This window comes from Doryrhamphus excisus, linkage group LG23 (assembly GCF_037039965.1).
Source record: "Doryrhamphus excisus strain RoL-2023G ecotype Guam linkage group LG23, RoL_Dexc_Guam_v1.1, whole genome shotgun sequence".
In the NCBI taxonomy this organism is placed as follows: domain Eukaryota; kingdom Metazoa; phylum Chordata; class Actinopteri; order Syngnathiformes; family Syngnathidae; genus Doryrhamphus; species Doryrhamphus excisus.
The window spans coordinates 564,701-582,421 of record NC_136379.1 but is presented as its reverse complement, the minus strand read 5'-3'; the positions used below and the strand labels follow the sequence as shown (position 1 = coordinate 582,421).

Here is a 17,721-nt window from a genome sequence, read left to right as displayed (position 1 = left end):
TGACCTTGGGGACCAAAAGTCTTTGTGGCAGAGAGAGAGAGAGAGAGAGAGAGAGAGAAGTCCGGATGCTTTCAACTTAACTTTATTTGTTATTGTCAGCAAAACAAAAGAAATAACCTATAGCAGCATGCAGTCAGTGAGTTTAAATTTTAGAACATTTTCACAGCTTTTCTTTGCCGCAATAAATACTACGTTTAGTTTTGACGCAAAGACGGCCATTAAAATTCTGTTAGAAATATCAAATTATATCCTATAAAATAATTAGTTTAATTTGAATCGGATTCTTTCAGTTGCTGCTTTAATAAATGGTCTTAATTACATATCTGAATTCGATGTATTTGATGGCTCCAAAATGTTCCATTTTCAATGAAGCATATATAATGTTTATATTAACTACACGAGCTGATTACTTTTAATAGTGTTTATTATTCTATTTTTGTGGCCACCGCAAAAATATTACAGTATATTTTGTGTAGTTTGTATTGCATAGAATACAATTTTCTTTGCCAGAAGAGAGTAAAAAATATACAGCTTTCTTGTTTTAATATCCGATTCTTATATTTGTTTAAATAATATTAATATTCCTCACAATTTTGGTACATCTAATTATCGCCCATACTGTATCTTCAATATCTTGGCTCGTCCTGCAAATGTCTCCCCCTGCTGGTGACAAAAAAAATTTGATTCAAAAAATTAAAAAAAGAAGTCCAGGAAAGATGATACGTTTGCACTTAATGGCTCTGCCGGGAAACAGTTTAGAGTGTTTCTTTTTTTTCCCCTCTTTGCAGTGACATGATGCCTTTAATATCCCATAATAATCATCATCACGATAATAATAATAATAATAACAATAACAAGCTGCCTTACACGAAGGAAACCAGCGTTAAAAGGCGCCTCCAGCTTCATCTCATAACTTCAGTGTTTTCACAAGAAATAAGTGCTGATGCAGTGGTTGTCATGGTTACGCCCCTGCTGAACCCTCCACCCTCCCCTCCCTCCTCTAAGCGCCCCCATTTTTAAGAATTACGGCCAAATTGTGTTCATATGGACTCTGCCAAGACTCATTTGCAATAAATACCCCCCCCCTCCACCCCCAATATAGTAATTCTCACCAAATATCCCATAAACCTCCACCCCTCCCTTGGATGACAAAGTCAATCAAGCTCAATGCTGGAGAAAAAGGGAAGCGGCCTTTAAAGTGTGCCAGAGGAAGACTGAACACTTCAGTCAAAGCTTTTAGTTGGAAGCCATTCAATTCATGTGACAACATGGCGGATTTTACACGACAACAAGACTATTAATGCATATCCGGCATTGGACTAAAAGGCGAGCACCTGCTCAATCAATCCAGCTCAGACTGACCCCTGAATATACAGGTATATACTGTATACATGTATGTATATACGTACATATGGAGGATTATTATATAGTATAACATACAATGGGGGGCTGCACGGCAGTCGTGTGGTTAGCGCGCAGACCTCACAGCTAGGAGACCATGGTTCAATTCCACCCTCGGCCATCTCTGTGTGGAGTTTGCATGTTCTCCGGTTTCCTCCCACATTCCAAAAACATGCTAGGCTAATGCTAGGCTAGGCTGTGACTCCAAATTGTCCATAGGTATGAATGTGAGTGTGAATGGTTGTTTGTCTATATGTGCCCTGGGATTGGCTGGCCACCAGTCCAGGGTGTACCCCGCCTCTCGCCTGAAGACAGCTGGGATAGGCTCCAGCACCCCCGCCACCCTCGTGAGGATAAGTGGTAGAAAATGAATGAATGAAATGAACATACAATGGGGTCATCACACTACCGCCACCATATTTTACTGCTGGTACGATGTTCTTTTTACGGATGTTGTTGTGGGGTCTTTTGTGACCTCTTTGATGAGGCGTCACTGTGCACTTGGGGTAATTTTTTGTGTGTATGTGTGTTTTTTTTTTACATTTGTTTGATGATCTGAAACATTTAAGTGTGAGAACCATGAAAAAAAAAAGAAATCATGAAGGGGGCAAACACTTTTTCACGCCACTGTATAATACTAGTATTCTTTTTTTGGAGTAGTAGTAACAGCAGAATGCTCCAGCCATATAGAGAATCTCTAACTAGTGATTTTGGCAGTACACTCTCAAAAACAGCAATTTTGGCAGCAGGTTTTCAAAAACAGCAGAAAGGTGCCATCCTATAGTGAGTGGGTCTTTGACTTCCATTATGGGAAACAGGTTCTTCCAAACAACAGCACAGTCATGCATGTCAGGATATTTGACTAGCATTTTTGGCAGCAGTTGTCTTTCATATAGAATACCTTAGGCTATGATTGTTTTTGCAGTTGGTTCCCTAAAAAAACGGAAAAGTCCCTGTTATATAGTGCATCTTTGATTCCCATTTTGGGAAGTAGGTTATATAGAGGATCTTTGACTCGAGTAAACATTATGTACTCAATACAGACATTCGACTATCTACTATTCTACTATGTGGATGTGTGCTTAAAAGCTGTATAAAATTATGTTGGAAGGCTATAATTAAAATAAATAATGATATGATACAGGGCGGTGCTGCACGGTTCCCTAGTGGTTAGCGTGCAGGCCTAATAGCTAGGGGACCCAAATTCAATTCCACCCTCAGCCGTCTTTGTGTGGAGTTTGCATGTTCTCCCCGTGCATGCGTGGGTTTTCTCCGGGTACTCCGGTTTCCTCCCACATTCCAAAAAGATGCTAGGTTAATTAGCCACTCCAAATTGTCCATAGGTATGAATGTGAGTGTGAATGGTTGTTTGTCTATATGTGCCCTGGGATTGGCTGGCCACCAGTCCAGGGTGTACCCCGCCTCTCGCCCGAAGACAGCTGGGATAGGCTCCAGCACCCCCGCGACCCTCGTGAGGATAAGCGGTAGAAAATGAATGAATGAATAATATAATACGGTCACAACATCGGTAAGGCTGTCTTTCTATCAAAGTGGGTAGTGATGTGGGTATTTGACCACAAGAGGGAGCCACAGTAAAAATAAAACCAGTGGCAGTAATTGATGAAGTGGGTAATAAAATGAAAAGAAAATAGGAGACTTGCTTGACACTAGGAAGAGGTTGTTTATCATAACAAATCAGTCATGATGGAGGTTTAAAAAAGCGTATAAAAAGTATAGATTAAAACATATTTCACTGTCATTCACAGAATGAATATGTAACTATGTAACACTAGGTTTGTCAGCTAATGTCGCTAAATGTGAGTTCAGTCCGCCTCAAAACAAAACCAGAACCAGAACTTGAAGACACAGAGTGCTGGCAAACACTTATTAATACAAACCATAGTGGATCGCTCGGGGCTCTGTAAGAACCTGCAAAAGTCTCCTGTCAGTCTGAGACATCATCGTTTTCCTCGCTTGGACGGGGTCTCCTCCGTCTTCTGTCCTCCTCGCGTTCGGCCAGCGGGGGGGCTGGCCTCCCGTTTGCGAGGACCCTTAGTGGTGATCCCCTGTCCTCTGGTCCCACTACAAGGGATGTAAAACAGAGAGTACGAGTCACTACACTGACTTGTTGGATTTCACATGGCATATCTGGATGAGGCACTTACATTAAAAAAGGGGGTTGTGTATTGCAAACATTACGGTAATTCTGTTAGAAATGCTTCGAAAGCATGAAGCTATTAAGCACATTAAATTAGAAATGGAATTTGTGCCCCGTTAATGAGAGTCACTGCACCTGATGTCCAACATGATGAAGCCCCAAATTCATGAAAAAATACTATATGGACAAAAGTATTGGGACGCAAGGCCAATCCACAACAGGAAGTTGGCTGTAGCAACTTCTATTCTTCTGGGTAGATTTTCCACATTGGCTTTGTTGGCTTGAAATAAGCTATGAAAATAAATGTTTAAACATAATAACAAAATAAAAATAGTTTTCATTTTGTAACAGTCTTGGTCTCGTCCAATTATTTCTGTCACACACCCCCGCATTACAGGGAATAAAAACAATATCGATAACTCCCGACATGACATTTTCATGCCAATATTCATTCATTCATTTTCTACTGCTCATCACCACGAGGGTTGCGGGGGTGCTGGAGCCTATCCCAGCTGTCTTTGGGCCTGGACTGGTCGCCAGCCAATCACAGGGCACATGTAGTCAGCGATTCTCTATATGGCTGGAACGTTCTGCTGTTACTACTAAAAAAGAATACTAGTATTATACAGTGGTGTGAAAAAGTGTTTGCCCCCTTCCTGATTTATTTTTTTCATGGTTCTCACACTTAAATGTTTCAGATCATCAAACAAATGTAAAAAAAACCCCACACACATACACACAAAAAATTACCCCAAGTGTACAGTGACGCCTCATCAAAGAGGTCACAAAAGACCCCACAACAACATCTGTAAAAAGAACATCGTACAAACAGTAAAATATGGTGGTGGTAGTGTGATGACCCCATTGTATGTTCATTTCATTCATTCATTTTCTACCACTTATCCTCATGAGGGTCGCAGGGGGTGCTGGAGCCTATCCCAGCTGTCTTCGGGCGAGAGGCGGGGTACACCCTAGACTGGTGGCCAGCCAATCACAGGACACATATAGACAAACAACCATTCACACTCACATTAATACCTATGGACAATTTGGAGTGGCCAATTAACCTAGCATGTTTTTGGAATGTGGGAGGAAACCGGAGTACCCGGAGAAAACCCACGCATGCACGGGGAGAACATGCAAACTCCACACAGAGATGGCCGAGGGTGGAATTGAACTCGGGTGTCCTAGCTGTGAGGTCTGCGCGCTAACCACTCGACAACCGTGCAGTCTTATGCCAATATTGAGAGGATATTATTGGACATGAAGTCTACTATCAAGTGAAACTCACCGTGCTCCAGCCGCCGCCGTCTCATCTTTCCCGCTCTGACGACTGGCACGTGTGGATGGTTTGCTCGGCTTATTTCTGAGAATGAATGACCACAACTTTTACATTTGGGCTATATTAGTATCTTGGTAATGCCTGCATCCAGTTGGCAGTATGATGCAGTATTATCGTCATACTAAGTAAAACTACAAGCGTTGCTACTGCATATGATTAAGTCGACGCTGTGCATTGCCAAAGGGCGTGGCAGGTAGAAAAAAATGTACATATATATGTTATATTTACAAAAGGCAGTAGTAGCAGGAAGATCACCTTTCAGCTTCCAGGCGAGAGGCTGAGCGTGTTGTCGCTCTGCTTGCCGTCCCTTTCCCATCCTCGTCCTTCTCACCGTCATCCTCCGCCTCCTCTTCGTCGTACTCAGTCGGTTCCTTTTCGGCTTCTGATGTTTTCTCCTTTTTATCTGCGAGAACGTCCACAAAAATATTGAATTTGTTTGAAACAAAAGCATCATTTACCCCTTAAATTTTAAGGGGTATAAAAAAAAAGGAACCTGGGTCATCTGCGAGGACTGCTGCTTTGGGGGGTCGTCCCCTGCGACCGGGCTTCTTTGGGGTGAATCCTTGCTGTTGGTCCACTTCCTCATTTCCTTTAGATAGACTCACTGAGGGAGAAACTGAGAGAAGATGTTAGGACTTAAGTTTGTCCACAAGCACTCAAGACAAGTGTCCATTTTGGTTTGATTCATTGCTTTCCTCACCGTTCTCCTCGTGTGTCTTCTCATCACTTTGTACCTCCTTTACTACATCTTCGCTTGGCTCCTTTACTACATCCTCGCTTGGCTCCTTTACTACATCCTCGCTTGGCTCCTTTACTACATCCTCGCTTGGCTCCTTTACTACATCCTCGCTTGGCTCCTTTACTACATCCTCGCTTGGCTCCTTTACTACATCCTCGCTCGGCTCCTTTACTACATCCTCGCTCGGCTCCTTTACTACATCCTCACTTGGCTCCTTTACTACATCCTCGCTTGGCTCCTTTACGAACTCATCCTCGGATGTCTCCTTTACTACATCCTCGCTTGTCTCCTTTACGGATTCCTCTTCGCTCGTCTCCTTTACAGACTCCTCTTCGCTCGTCTCCTTTACAGACTCCTCTTCGCTCGTCTCCTTTACAGACTCCTCTTCGCTCGTCTCCTTTACGGACTCCTCTTCGCTCGTCTCCTTGATGGACCCCTCACTTTTAACCTTTCCCTCACGTGTCTCTTTTACAGCCTCCTCGCTTTTGTCATGTACACTTGTGTCCTTTGCAGCCTCATTTGTGTCCTTACCGATGTCCATCATGACCTCCTCACTTATGTCTATCCTTGGATCCACACTTTTATTCTTTACAAGGTCCTCACTTGTGTCCTTTAAAGGCTCCTTATTGATATCTTCTACAACCTCCTCATTGATGTTCTTTAGCGCCTCCTCATGATGGACATTGATGTCCATCATGGGCTCTTTATTTGTGTCCTCTATGACGTCGTCACTTGTAGCCTTCACAACCTCCTCACTTGTGTCCTTCATAACCTCCTCATATGTGTCCTTAGATGACTCCTCCTCTATGTCCTCAATGCTCTCCCCAGTGGTGTCCCTCGCAGCTGTCTCGTCGGCATCCTTCACAGCTCCTTCACTCGCATCCTCCATGATGTTTCCACTAGTGTCCTTAACAGCCTCCTCTCCGGTGTCCTTGTTCAGCTGCACTTCCTCGACATAGCTCACCTCCACAGATTGGTCTGTCTCCTTTGACCTCCTCTTCTTGGCTGCTGGCTCATCTATGAGGAGATATATACGCTGATGCTGATACATTGCAACCATGTCGTAGTGAGCAGCGAGGGCAAACTTCACACACACGTAACCTTTTCCTACTATTATCCAACTATATTTATTATAAAATATACATATATAAGGGATAGCACATTTTATACCTGTTTCAGTGCTTTCCTGGTGGGCGGAACTTCCTGTAGGAGGAGACAACACACCGGCCTCACTTTCTTGAAGCCCGTCAGATATCGCTCCACTTCCCTCTACTATTTTCTGTGGATGATTCAAATGGATTATGATGGGTACAAGGACAAAATCCTATTAAAATAAAACAATAATAAATAAAAATACAATATACAGTAATCCCTCATTCATCACGGTTCTTTGTTTCCAGGCCGAACCATGATAAGTGAATTTCTGTGAAGTAGAATTCCTTTATAGGTTAAATATTTTTGTATTTAGTGCATCAAAAACCTGTTTACAATCTTTATGTTGTTGTTTTTTTTACATTAGAGCCCTCTAAATATAAAATAGCACCCCTATAGTTGGCTTTACGCTTGTATTACCCAATATAGTAGCCATAATAAAACCAAATATACGACTTCAGACAAAAATAAGACTTGCGAGTGTGTGTGTTGCTATGAATGTGTTCCTTTGGCAGAGCAGAGTGAGTGGCGGACAGGAAGTGACGTCAGGGGTTTAGAGTTGAGTTTCAGCTTTGCAAATGTGTTTTTATTAGGCATTATTGTGCCTGATCATGTAAACCTGCAATAGGTAAAAAATAACTAGCATTTAACATTACACGTACATATGTTTTCACTAATAATATGCCATAATAATATAATAATATTATTCATTCATTCATTTACTACCGCTTTTCCTCACAAGGGTTGGGGGGTTGCTGGAGCCTATCCCAGCTGTCTTCAGACGAGAGGCGGGGTACACCCTGGACTGGTGGCCAGCCAATCCCAGGGCACATATAGACAAACAACCATTCACACTCACATTCATACCTATGGACAATTTGGAGTGGCTAATTAACCTAGCATGTTTTTGGAATGTGGGAGGAAACCAGAGTACCCGGAGAAAACCCACGCATAATATAAATATATAAATATAATTATACAATTATATAAAGGGCTATATATTTATAATAATAAAAATATACATTTTTGGTAATATAATATTAATACTAATATTATTAATATTAATTGATTGATTAATATTAATAATACAGAGTGAAGCAGTGATAATTTTTATGGGACAACTGTATTTCTGTTTTGCCAACCTGCTCCTTCTCTGTGGAGCTTGATGGCGACGATGTGTGGGCGTTGTCCTCGTCTCTGCTCAGGTTATCTGCAAGGCAAGATCATATTAAAGGCATTTTGCATATTGCTGGCATGAGTTGATGTCAAGTATCTTACCGGCTTTTGCTGCTGAGCGTCTCCCTCTGCGACTTGGAGTTGGCTCCATCTTCTCTAATTCTTTGGGCTGCTGATCTTCCTCTATTTTACAAGATCGGCCCCTGCGTGGTGATGCGACCACCGCCTCCACGGTAGTTTCCTGATCGAGACAAAAGGTCTGTTTTCATTAAGTAATGAAGTACATCTCAGAGTAAAAAAGCTCTTCTGACCTCAGAAGACGGTTCCTTTACATCCTGGTTTTCATTGCTAACATGTGCTGTGTCAGCATTATTACTGCTTTCAATCGCTGCTGCAATGTTCTGACTGGACCTCTTCCTTTTCCGTCCTCCTCGTCCTTCAGGCTTCTCCAACATCAGAAAGACTGCAATAAACACTTGAACCATGCATTGCACCAATGAAAGTTACCTTCTCCAACATGTCTGACTCCTGGACGTCTGAGATGGCGATGACACCTGGATCAGTGATTTTTAAAGTTATCATTTAGGAATTATATGGAAAAAAAAAAAACTAAAATCCATAGCAACTCACTGGCTTGTTTGGCCTCTTCATTTCCACAGTCTGGTTCTGTCCTTTTTGTAACGTGTGTGGGAGGAGCGCTGACTTCCCACTAAAGAATAAAATGACGTCCACACATAAACAAGGTTTAGATTGGGTTAGAAGTGCTGAACAAGCTTTTGATTGTTGCCGTAGAAACGTACGGTTTCTTCTTCCTGTGTCTTCATGCCAGAATCCCCTGTTGATAATGAAAGGAAGGTGAATTAAACACTGCCAAAGTAGTTTGCATTGACACTTCATTTAATAATTGTATTCTGCATTATACTGAAAATTGTTTCTAATATTTCCAATCGAAATGCAAAATGGTGATTAATTAGGACATGGCGTCTATTACGATGGAAGCCAGTGCATTGTTATAATTACATTTTGTGATAGAAATCCTGTAATGGCTCCCTAATGAGTGTTTTAGTCCTTTTTTAATAATTTTTATAGGTTGTCACATGGTTTGTCTTCGGTCTCGGGCTGATACTGACACTTGGGGGCATGATACTGGGCCTGATACCAGACAAACCATGTGATGATCTTATTCACATACTACTACATCACATACTATTTCATCATGAGCTTATTATCACGTACTATTTCATCAAAAGACCATTTTGTTTTTCCAGAAAATGTTCAGTTTATTACATGTATTATATGTAAACAGTGTAAACGCAATAATTGCAAAAATATTTCAACAATAATATTTTATCAACAGTCTTATCTTATCAATGTGTGACAATTAAAGTTCCATTAATCAAGTTTGGGTTTTTTGTTGACTGGAGAAGCACTAGGAATATTTATAGTGTGTGTTCACGCTCGTGCGCTGTTCTCTGATTGGTTGTTTCACGGGCACGATACCAGAGCAGCGCGCTCTGAGTAGACAGCTACGGGGGCTGATACTGGACATGGTTCAACTCTATATTTTATCAGTATCACTGCCCTGGGCTTTGACACAGTATCATTTGGGCCTTTTCCCGTATCGTTCATGGGCGCTTTCTAGGGTACAGGGCCAATTCATACTGTAGGATGTGATAAATAACATTACGTACTCTCACTGAGGTCCATCTGCTCCTCCTCGGCAAACGCTTCTTTGGCCTAGTATTTCCAAGAACAGAGTTTCACAAGCCATATTGTCAACAATGCAAAAAAGTGCATAGTGTGGTTTGTTGCTCACTTTGGTGTTTGTGTCTGCAACCTCGCTTTGCTCTGAAGAGGACAAGAGTGGACACGAGACAAAGCCGTCAGTTGGATAGGAGAGCTTTTTCTGTTCCCCAAATGTGTGCACGATGATGCTCACCTTGTGTGGCAGGTGTGTCACAAGATGTGTTTTCCTCCATGTTTTCTGTGATGGCTTCAGGAACTGGAACGTAATCAATAATTATAATGAAAACAACTCCAATAATAACTAGCCAATGGAGGTGTGTGGAGATACCATCTTCAGAGGCGGCTGCTGGCTGCGCATCAGATGCCATCTCTGCAGCTTCGGACACGTTCTCATTCGGAGGGGTCTGAAGGTCATGTGACTTGATGTCGACTTCCTGGTAAGCACACACAAACATCACTTCGGGGCAGGAGTAGCAGCTGTTTTCACCTTGCATGTACGTGAATGAGAGCTTTCATGGCAGCCTTGAGTCAAATATTACTGATGATTGTGTTCTTGCTGGTCACAATAGTCCCTAAAACCGTCATCAGACGGTGCTGTTATGAAAAATAATAAATACACATGTGGTGGACTCGGATCACTTCCTTTGTTGTGGCATCAAGAGAAGTACTGTACTAAAAGTGATATTTGTTGTTTACCTTAGGAGAAGTTTCAACACTCGTTGCAGACATTTCACTCTCGTGGATTAAATATGTCTCTGTAATGACAAGCAGCGGTTAAATTATTTCAAATAATAAAAGGTCAGTAAGGATAATTCATAATGCCGCCTACGGAGAACATACTAAGTCCTTATTTCTAAAATGACAAATACTTCAACTTGCTGATATAGTTCATCTTCAAACAGCTAAAATAATGCATAAGGCTAAAAATAAGCAATGAGCTAAAAATGTCATCCAATACTTCTCTACAAGAGAGGAGAAATATGATCTCAGGGAAGAAGTACATTTGAAACACTTCTATGCTAGGACTACGTTATGCTAGCCATAGCATTTCAGTATGTGGAATCAAACTATGGAATGGATTGAGTAAGGAAATCAAACAATGCACAACGATGAGCCAATTCAAGAAACAATACAAGCAGTTGATGTTTGCTAAATACAAGGATGAAGAGTCTTGAACCAGTCATGATGTGCTATATATATCACTATATTGACACGCACTATGGTACCCATTATGGCATTGGATGCTCATATCACCCAGTACTTCGGTACGGGACAAAAAAAAAAACAAAAAAAACTGAAACTATATTAGGAAAGCAGGAAGTGAACAAATGTAAGATTTAGTGATTGTAAAAGTACCAGATGGAGGGGTAGGATTTAATAAGCTTTGCTTCTTCCTACTCCTTTTGGACATGTGGAACTGGGAACTGATTATGTGATGCATTCAATTGTAATCTGATGCATGTTCAAATGAAATAAAACCATTACCATTGCCAAATAACTTCTACCTATAAAATTATGATGAAATACCTTTGTTGTTGGGTTTATCAGGTGACAACTCAGCAGCTACGTTTGGATCTTGTGGTTCTTGCTGTTCCACGGCGCCCTCCTGTGGCTGCCCAGCAGGTGGCGCCACCTCCTGCCTCATGAAGCCAGGGGAGAGTGCGCTGTCAGGGTCCATGGAAAGCAGCGTGAGGGCCGCCTCTTTCATCTTCATGTCGGCGTCCTGAAGTGTTGCTTCTGTGGGGGGGCGCTCTCCATCCCCCGCTGCCGTAGGGAGCCTGGCATCCATGGCCGAGGCGCAGACATCCATGAGCGTCAGCAGGGCGTCGGCCTCTGGAGGCACGGCTGGCATCTCGGTGGTCGTGTCGCAGGTGTCGTCATTAGTGACGACGGAGGCGGTGACGGGTTCCGAGTCGTCTTTGACCAGAGACGTCTTCTGCTCCTCCTCTGGCACAGCATCCACAGAGCTCCTCTCTGCTTTGTCTTCACGGGATGCTTTCTTCTCCAGAACTTTCTCTTTCTTGTCCGTTTTTTTCTTTGCGGTCTTCATGCCAGGCTCCTCAGATGGTCTTCTCTGTTCCTTCACACTTCCCTCCTTCTTCTTGAGTTTTGTTATCTCACCTTTGCTAGAACCTGATGCTCCTCGGGCGTCCAAACTGTGAGCTTTCTTGTCCGTTTTTGACAACGACTTTGGATCCTCTTTGGATTTGGATTTCTCCGTGGTTTTTCCTTTGTCTGCAGGCTTGACTCTTTTCGGGGACTTGTCGCTCTCAGGTTTATTGGGTTGCTCGACTTTGGTCCTGTCTTTGTCTCTGCTGTCCGCTTTCGCTTTGGATTTGTCTACTTGTCGCTCCTCGCTGTGGCTCTTGGACCTCTTCAGGATGTCTTTGGAGTGTTTCTCTTTCTTCTTGCTGCCATCTGTGCCTGGTCCCACCTCAGGCCGGTCCTCAGAGGCGCTAGACGTTTCGGGCCGGAGGAGAAGCAGCTTGGAATCGCTTTTGGCAGCCGTTTTCTCTCCTTTGACTTTGTCTTTCTCTTTCATTTTGTCTTTTTCCTTGTCCTTATCTCTACTTTTGTCCTTCTCTGCTTTGGTCACCTCAACAGACTGAGCCCTCATTCTCTTGGCGGAGGCATCTTTAGGAGCTTCGTCTGCCTCCTTTGTGGTTTTCTTCTCATTTTTCACTTTGGGCTTCTTCTCATCAGAGGAGACCTTCATAGGAGCACCATCTTTCTGCTGGGACTCATTCAGCGGAGGCTCGGGTTTCTTCTCCTGCTTCTGTCTGAGCTTGGGCGGCTCCTCTGGCACGCCGCGCTCCTTCTCTTTGCGCTCCTTGCGTGACGGCCGGTCGAACTTGTTGACAGAGCGCTGCCTGAGAGCCTCCAGCGAGCCCAGCTCCAGGTCCAAGATGAAAGAGTGCGTGCGGCTTTTATCAGGCAGCTTCTTGGCATCGCCGGGGTCTTCTGAGACGTTGGCGCTCATCCTGGAGTGCCTCTCGTCAGACGACTCGGACAGGTTTCGTACCAGTTTGTGTTGGTGGCTGCGCAATGGTGCGGTTTTCACCTCCTGAAAAAGACACGCATTAGATTCAATGTATATCAATTCATTCATTCTTATTTGTTACATACTGTTTTTTTAGATGTTTCTCCTGCGTCTGCTTTTTTCTTGCTGGTCACGTCGCTCTCTTTCCTGAAGGTCGACAAACGTTAGGAGACGTTGCTTGAAAAAAATAAGCAAAGAAACAACACTCTCAGGACTCACCTCAAGTCAAGCTTACGCTTTCTGCTCAGGGCCATTTTTTTCTCCAGAACTTTCTGCTCTTTGCGGGCTTCCTTAGCTTGGGGTTTCTGGAGACCAGCAGGCTGGCCACTCTTCTTCTTCTTCTTCTGATCTGTGCAGGGAAACTCTGACCATTAACGAGCCCTTGCATGCATTATGATAACCTGCTTCAGGATTGTTTTTCAAGTGTTTTTTGTGACATTTTAGACATGAATGATCAAAAAAAATGATCACCTTCATTTTTAAAAATCATACATTTTTCAAGGAGTTGGTGACGTGCCCATTAGAGTGGACAACGTGCATTTGAACAACTGATGAAATATAGCTGTAAGTAAACCAATAAAAACAAAAAAATATTGCAAACAGCATAAAACATGTTTTTGTTTTATCTTTAACATTTTTAACATATTCCAAAACTGCTAGATGTACTACAAAAACTACATTTTTGTCTAATTAACCCCAACCACAACAATGAGGCCTCCTCATTGATGCCTACTACTACTACTACTACTACTACTACTACTACTACTACTCATTCATTTGGAGCCTATCCCAGCTGTCTTCGGGCGAGAGGCGGGGTACACCCTGGACTGGTGGCCAGCCAATCACAGGGCACATACAGACAAACAACCATTCACACTCACATTCATACTACTACTACTACTACTACACAACTACTACTAGCTGTCCACTGTAGTGACCACTGTCCCTGAAAGGGCTAGACTGTAATGAACTAAATTTCCAGTATTCTACAGCTGTGGTAAAGTCCAAAGACATCAGTTAGAGCAGATACAATATAGTAAACAAACCTTGCTCTTCAGACTGTGATGCTTTCTGTTTGCGCTTCTCTTCCATTCGCTCTCGGTTTTGCTGCCTTTTGAGCAGACGTTCCTCTTTGTCCTTTGCCTGAAACACACAGTGATGGGAGACATGCTGGTTACAAATTACACCCTTTTAAAATGTTATTACGCTCATTGTCGTTTGCCAATGAGTTGTAGAAATACCTTCAATTTTCATGCACATGCAAATGAATGACAAAAATCAGACGTACAATATATATACTGTATATCTACAGTATACCTTGTCAATGGACAATACTGTAAATAAGTATCATGTATATATTATATAGACCAGTGATTCCCAAAGTGTGGGCTGTGAGAGGTCATTAAAAATATGAATCATTTTTGCAAATATTTTACAAATTATTTTTACAGTAAAATGTTTATTGCACAATTTAAAAAGATATATTTATAGGCCATTAGAAGTAATAACCTATTGATTGTTATTGACCTGTCACAATATTTGAGGAACCTTATCTTGCATATGTTGAAATCATATCGTTTATGATTGGAACGTAGCTCTCTGGCAGTAGTATGTAGTGGAGGGAAAAATGGAGCCCAGTTGAGAAAAAAAAAAGTTGAGAATTAATTCCGCCTTATTCCTTTATCCTCCTGCTTTCATTTCAATCCTGAATCTTTATAGTAGTAGTAGTAGTAGTAGTAGTAGTAGTAGTAGTAGTAGTAGTAGTAGTAATGGGTTTTCTCCGGGTACTCCGGTTTCCTCCCACATTCCAAAAACATGCTAGGTTAATTGGCGGCTCCAAATTGTCCATAGGTATGAATGTGAGTGTGAATGGTTGTTTGTCTATATGTGCCCTGTGATTGGCTGGCCACCAGTCCAGGGTGTACCCCGCCTCTCGCCTGAAGACAGCTGGGATAGGCTCCAGCACCCCCCGCGACCCTCGTGAGGAAAAGCGGTAGAAAATGAATGAACAAATGAATGAAAATCAATGCACGGCCATTATTGTTTAAATAGTTGGCAACACGAGTGAGTGGCAAGGTAATTGTGGCATGCCAAATCAAGCGTGATAGTAGGCTGCTAGCCCTGTGGTTCATGGAGTGGGAAAACAGGATCTTCAAGCGGAATGAAGGTGAAGGAGCACAAGGTGTGTCCACCAACGATGCCATCATGAAGAAGTGGAAGAGGATCCCAGTAACAACCTGCACAGCTCTAGTGAAGTCCATATCCAAGAGGATTAAGGCAGTGCTAGATAACAATGGTGCTCACACTAAATATTCACACCAAGAACACAATTTGGACATGTTCAATATAAGGTGTACTCGTTGGACAGCAATACAGTATATAAGAGGTATGGATCTACAGTGTGAAGACATTTACTCACTGCAGATCTCCGCCTTTCTTCCACGGTGACCTCATCATCTGAGTCACTGTAGTAACGCGAGTACAGGAAGGGCTTGTGGACGTAAGCCTTGCGTCGTGGTTTACCCTCTTTGCCTTCGTCTCCCGTGTCGCCGCTCGCGTCTCTCTTGTCCGATTTGACACCTTAACGTAAAGACACAACAAAGGTTGAAATTCTCTTGTAAAATTCCCGAGACGATATTCGGGGGAACAAAACAAGTGAGACCATCCGTCGTGTGCTCGCCCTCCTCGGAGGAATCAGACAGCGGCGCGTCATCTTCGCTTTCCCCTTCAAAGGATGACAGGTCGCTGGTGTGTACAGAGCTTACTGTGATGTCACTCAGGCCGTCCAAGTCAGAATCCTCCAAAGAATACTCTGCAGTGTAAAAAAAATAAAAAAATTCACATTCTCTACAACTACTTACAATACCATGTACATGTTGAAGAAATGGGTGGTGCCATGAGGCTGTTTTAGCAAATCAGAAATGACTGATGGCATTTTAAGGAAAAGTAGAACTGCCTACGTCTGCACGGCATAAACCATGTGATGGAAAGTCATTTTTGCATTTTTACAGACAGCTACTTTCCCAACCAAAAATATTATTAACCACTTCACAAAACCAATCCAATTAATCAGCTGACCTTCCTTTATCTTTTCCCTGGCTTTCTCCTTGGCCTGGCTGGAATTCCCCTCTTCAGAAAGTTTCCTGCTTGTTTTACTGGCCGCTTTGAGTTTGTCTTCAGCTTGGTCTTCGCCTATAGTTCCTTCATCCTCCATCTTCACCTGCTCTGTGGGGATCTCCTTCGCCACTTCCATCTGATCTGCAGCGGCGTCATCAGTCTTGGCCTCCGACTGCTGCATCTCAGTTTTTGCTTCTTCGGCACCGTCCTCCGCCGTCTTCCCGTCTCCGTCGTCATCCGCACTCGTGTCCAGCTCACCCTCCTCTACGGGCCCATCGGAGGCTCTGTGGACCTTCTCTGTGGTCCTGACGTTGGCCTCCTGGCTGAGAGAAGTGATGGCATCAAGGATGGACATGGCGTTGGTGGCCGAGGTGGACGTCGGAGTGGACAATGAGGCTGTGGATGTATAAACATCACAGTTAACATGTATCTACACGTATCCACGTGTATCTCACAAAGACATACCCTGTTGAGAAACAATAGCATCCGCTTTGTTCTCCGTTAAGGGAATCGGTGGTGGCGGGGGTGGTGGCAGCTCCTCACTGCTGGTGCCAGGCGAAAGAAACTGATGGACCACCTTCTCCACCTGCGGCCTGAAGATGTGGTTGACTTTGGGGTCCACCACCTGGGCCACGATTCTGTCCACCCCTTGCTCCAGCATCCCGGATCTAAAGGAGGACACGCTCGTTTGAGCGTAACGATATCTCCACATGAAGACTGTGTGAAAGGACCAATGTTCTTACTGCAGCACGAGCTGTCTGATGTTGTTTCGCAGCTGGTTTTTGTTTAACTGGGGGCTCCATGTGTGGTTGGACAGGTGATTGGAGACAAAGTTGTCTACCCTTTGCTTCAGGTTCAGGTACGCAGGCTGCAACACACACAAAATTCAACCCACGCACCACACCCTAGTTCCTCACTTGGTGTCCTTTTATTTACTCAACTGCATCAAATGTCAAACATCTACTATAAGGTAGGGCCTTAACACCAGGACAATATCTGTATTATTAGCTGAGTAATGCCTGAAACCTTGAACCGTGTTGAATGCGGGAGCATTGCGTTTATATAGTAAATATATCTGTATACAACTAACATTTATTTAACTGCCGTTCTTTTTGCAGTGCTGCTGTTAGTTAGCTTAGCATAACACGCAGCCAATTTAGTAGACATGCAAATGTTTGAGATTACAACCAGAGTAACTAAAACAAAGGGACTCGTCAACTTTATGTATTACATGTATTCATTTGATTTATAAAATAAGATCTCCATCGTTACCTTGGTGTCGACGTCCGCTAGGCAATCCCTCCTAAACTGGTCGAAGAGTCCTTGTGTTTTCAGGTGATTCACTATCATTGACACCAACTGAGGATCACCCGGTGGCAAACCCGCCATTTTTAAACAGTGAAGCTTTATTTCAATACAAAAATAATTACTTTAAAAGCATACCGAAAACAAACGCGGGATTTTTTGTTTTGGTACAAGAGCTGTGAGCGGTTTCAACCCGGAAAAGGTTGGCTACAAAACAACATTTAACCCGGAAGTATAACAGAAAGCTTCCGGTAGTTCCGTGCGCGTTGTTGGTCATACAGTACTGTAGCTATATATTGGCTAGCTAATGAAAGTTATATTATAGAGAATTAGAGCTCATGCGAAAAAGGTTTACATGGACAGTGACTTACATTTTAGAATTCGTTTCAATATTTTTTTTTGCTGAATTGCAAAGTTTTTTTTTCTAAAGTTAAAGACAATTAAAAAATATGTCAGCAATACTCCAGTGCCCTCTCACTTTTGGCAGTCAACATACGCCTGGACCACTCAATTCCCAGCCGCAGTAGATACAAATAACTTTTGTC

At 42.9% G+C, this 17,721-nt stretch overlaps 1 protein-coding gene across 1 annotated transcript; it reads right to left on the bottom strand.

Moving 5' to 3' along the window:
- Nucleotides 1-1,657: 1,657 nt before the first annotated feature.
- bod1l1 (biorientation of chromosomes in cell division 1-like 1) lies at nt 1,658-17,413 on the bottom strand. The gene is made up of 27 exons (XM_058075692.2): nt 17,144-17,413; nt 16,615-16,739; nt 16,337-16,539; nt 15,833-16,267; nt 15,417-15,566; nt 15,174-15,334; nt 13,801-13,897; nt 12,974-13,103; nt 12,841-12,901; nt 11,242-12,778; nt 10,411-10,469; nt 10,043-10,148; nt 9,908-9,970; nt 9,785-9,816; nt 9,660-9,705; nt 8,769-8,803; nt 8,599-8,677; nt 8,476-8,522; nt 8,280-8,414; nt 8,071-8,209; nt 7,935-8,002; nt 6,811-6,919; nt 5,602-6,657; nt 5,395-5,517; nt 5,157-5,304; nt 4,851-4,925; nt 1,658-3,483 (listed from the first exon to the last, which is right to left on the bottom strand). Exons 1-27 carry the CDS (start codon nt 17,258-17,260, stop codon nt 3,360-3,362), a joined length of 5,460 nt encoding a protein of 1,819 aa, XP_057931675.2. The 5' UTR covers nt 17,261-17,413; the 3' UTR covers nt 1,658-3,359.
- Between the last annotated feature and the right edge of the window lie 308 nt (nt 17,414-17,721).

Bases quoted from the DNA above. Each gene is read 5' to 3' on its own strand.
- bod1l1 (XM_058075692.2), bottom strand. From the start codon at position 17,260: ATGGCGGGTTTGCCACCGGGTGATCCTCAGTTGGTGTCAATGATAGTG. The intron at 5,518-5,601 runs GTGAGGAAAGCA...ATCTTCTCTCAG, and splicing joins GAAGACACACGAGGAGAACG to TTTCTCCCTCAGTGAGTCTA. The intron at 3,484-4,850 runs GTGAGTTTCACT...CATCCCTTGTAG, and splicing joins ACGGCGGCGGCTGGAGCACG to TGGGACCAGAGGACAGGGGA.